Source organism: Rutidosis leptorrhynchoides, chromosome 4 (assembly GCF_046630445.1).
Source record: "Rutidosis leptorrhynchoides isolate AG116_Rl617_1_P2 chromosome 4, CSIRO_AGI_Rlap_v1, whole genome shotgun sequence".
Taxonomy (NCBI): Eukaryota; Viridiplantae; Streptophyta; class Magnoliopsida; order Asterales; family Asteraceae; genus Rutidosis; species Rutidosis leptorrhynchoides.
In genome coordinates this window covers 174,773,101-174,774,427 of record NC_092336.1, presented here as the reverse complement: position 1 = coordinate 174,774,427, position 1,327 = coordinate 174,773,101, and the positions used below count along the sequence as shown (strand labels likewise).

At 39.2% G+C, this 1,327-nt stretch overlaps 1 protein-coding gene across 1 annotated transcript; it reads left to right on the top strand.

Moving 5' to 3' along the window:
- Positions 1-337: 337 nt before the first annotated feature.
- Positions 338-1,030, top strand: LOC139841233 (uncharacterized). Its single transcript, XM_071831461.1, has one exon. It carries the CDS (start codon positions 338-340, stop codon positions 1,028-1,030), a length of 693 nt encoding a protein of 230 aa, XP_071687562.1.
- Positions 1,031-1,327: the final 297 nt, after the last annotated feature.

Below are 1,327 nucleotides of genomic sequence, written 5' to 3'. Positions count from 1 at the left end.
ATGCTGCTAAAGTCAGGTTATGGTCTACACTTACACATCTTATCGAAGGTAATCAGGAACCTTGGGCATTATGTGGTGATTTTAATGAAGTCCGTGAACCATCGGATAGGTTAAATTGTGAGTTTATAGAGCACGTAGGTTCAATGATTTTATCTCAAACAATGAGTTAGTGGAGGCTCCATTTGGGGGGGGGGGTAGAAATTTCACAAGAATAAGCGATGATGGATTGAAATTTAGTAAAATTGATCGTTTCATTGTCATCGATAATTTCTTAAGTATGTGGAGTAATTTGTTTGCGGTAGCACTAGACCGTTAGCACTCAGATCACTGCCCAATCATGTTAGTGGATGAAGAGAAAAACTTTGGCCCAAAACCGTTCAGGATCTTTGATGTTTGGTTCGAGGAAGATGGTTTGGAAGACATTGTTGCCAATTCGTGGAACTTACCAGTACCTAGTATCAACAGGAAATATTATGAGTTCCGAAACCGTTTTAAAAATGTGAAGGGTGCATTAAAGGAATGGAGTAGGAATAAGTTCGGGGGGTTGGATGGAGAGATTGAAGCACTTAAAGTTATGGCTCACACATATGAAGAGAAGGTGGATAATAATCTCCTTAATGACACCGAAAGGCATGAGTGGTTGGAATGTAGGAAAAAGTGGTTGGAAAAGGAAAAAGTGAAGACGTGTATGATGAAACAAAAATCGCGCATCAAATGGATTTTGGAAGGAGATGAAAACACAAAGTTCTTTCACTCAATTATCAATAGGAATAATATCAAGAACAACTTGCGGGGATTGTACATAAATGGCATTTGGCAGGATTCTCCTGATGTCATTAAAACCGAAGCCTTCAACCATTTTTCTCGCATTTTCAAAGAGCTAGAGGTAGAAAGACCTTCCATGGAAGAGTTAACTTACCCATGCTTATCTGCTAACGAGGCTTCAGCTTTGGAACTCCCATTTAGTGAAATTGAGATTAAAGAGGCGGTTTTCAATTGCGGGAGCAATAAAGCTCCCGGTCCAGACTGATTTAACATGAAGTTTTACAAAATATATTGGGGAAAAATCAAAAACAATCTCATTGATGCAATTGGGTGGTTTTGGAATAGGGGTGAAATCTCCAAAGGGTGTAATTCCTCCTTTGTCACTTTAATCCCGAAAGAACCCGACCCGTCCAGTTTCGGTGACTTTCGGACTATCAGTTTAATTGGGAGTTACTATAAAATTATTGCAAAGGTACTGTCAAATCGATTAAGGAAGGTTATTCCTCGACTTATTGGAATGGAGCAAAGTGCTTTCATTAAAGGGAGGTTTATTCTCGATGGT

Bases quoted from the DNA above. Each gene is read 5' to 3' on its own strand.
- LOC139841233 (XM_071831461.1), top strand. From the start codon at position 338: ATGTTAGTGGATGAAGAGAAAAACTTTGGCCCAAAACCGTTCAGGATC.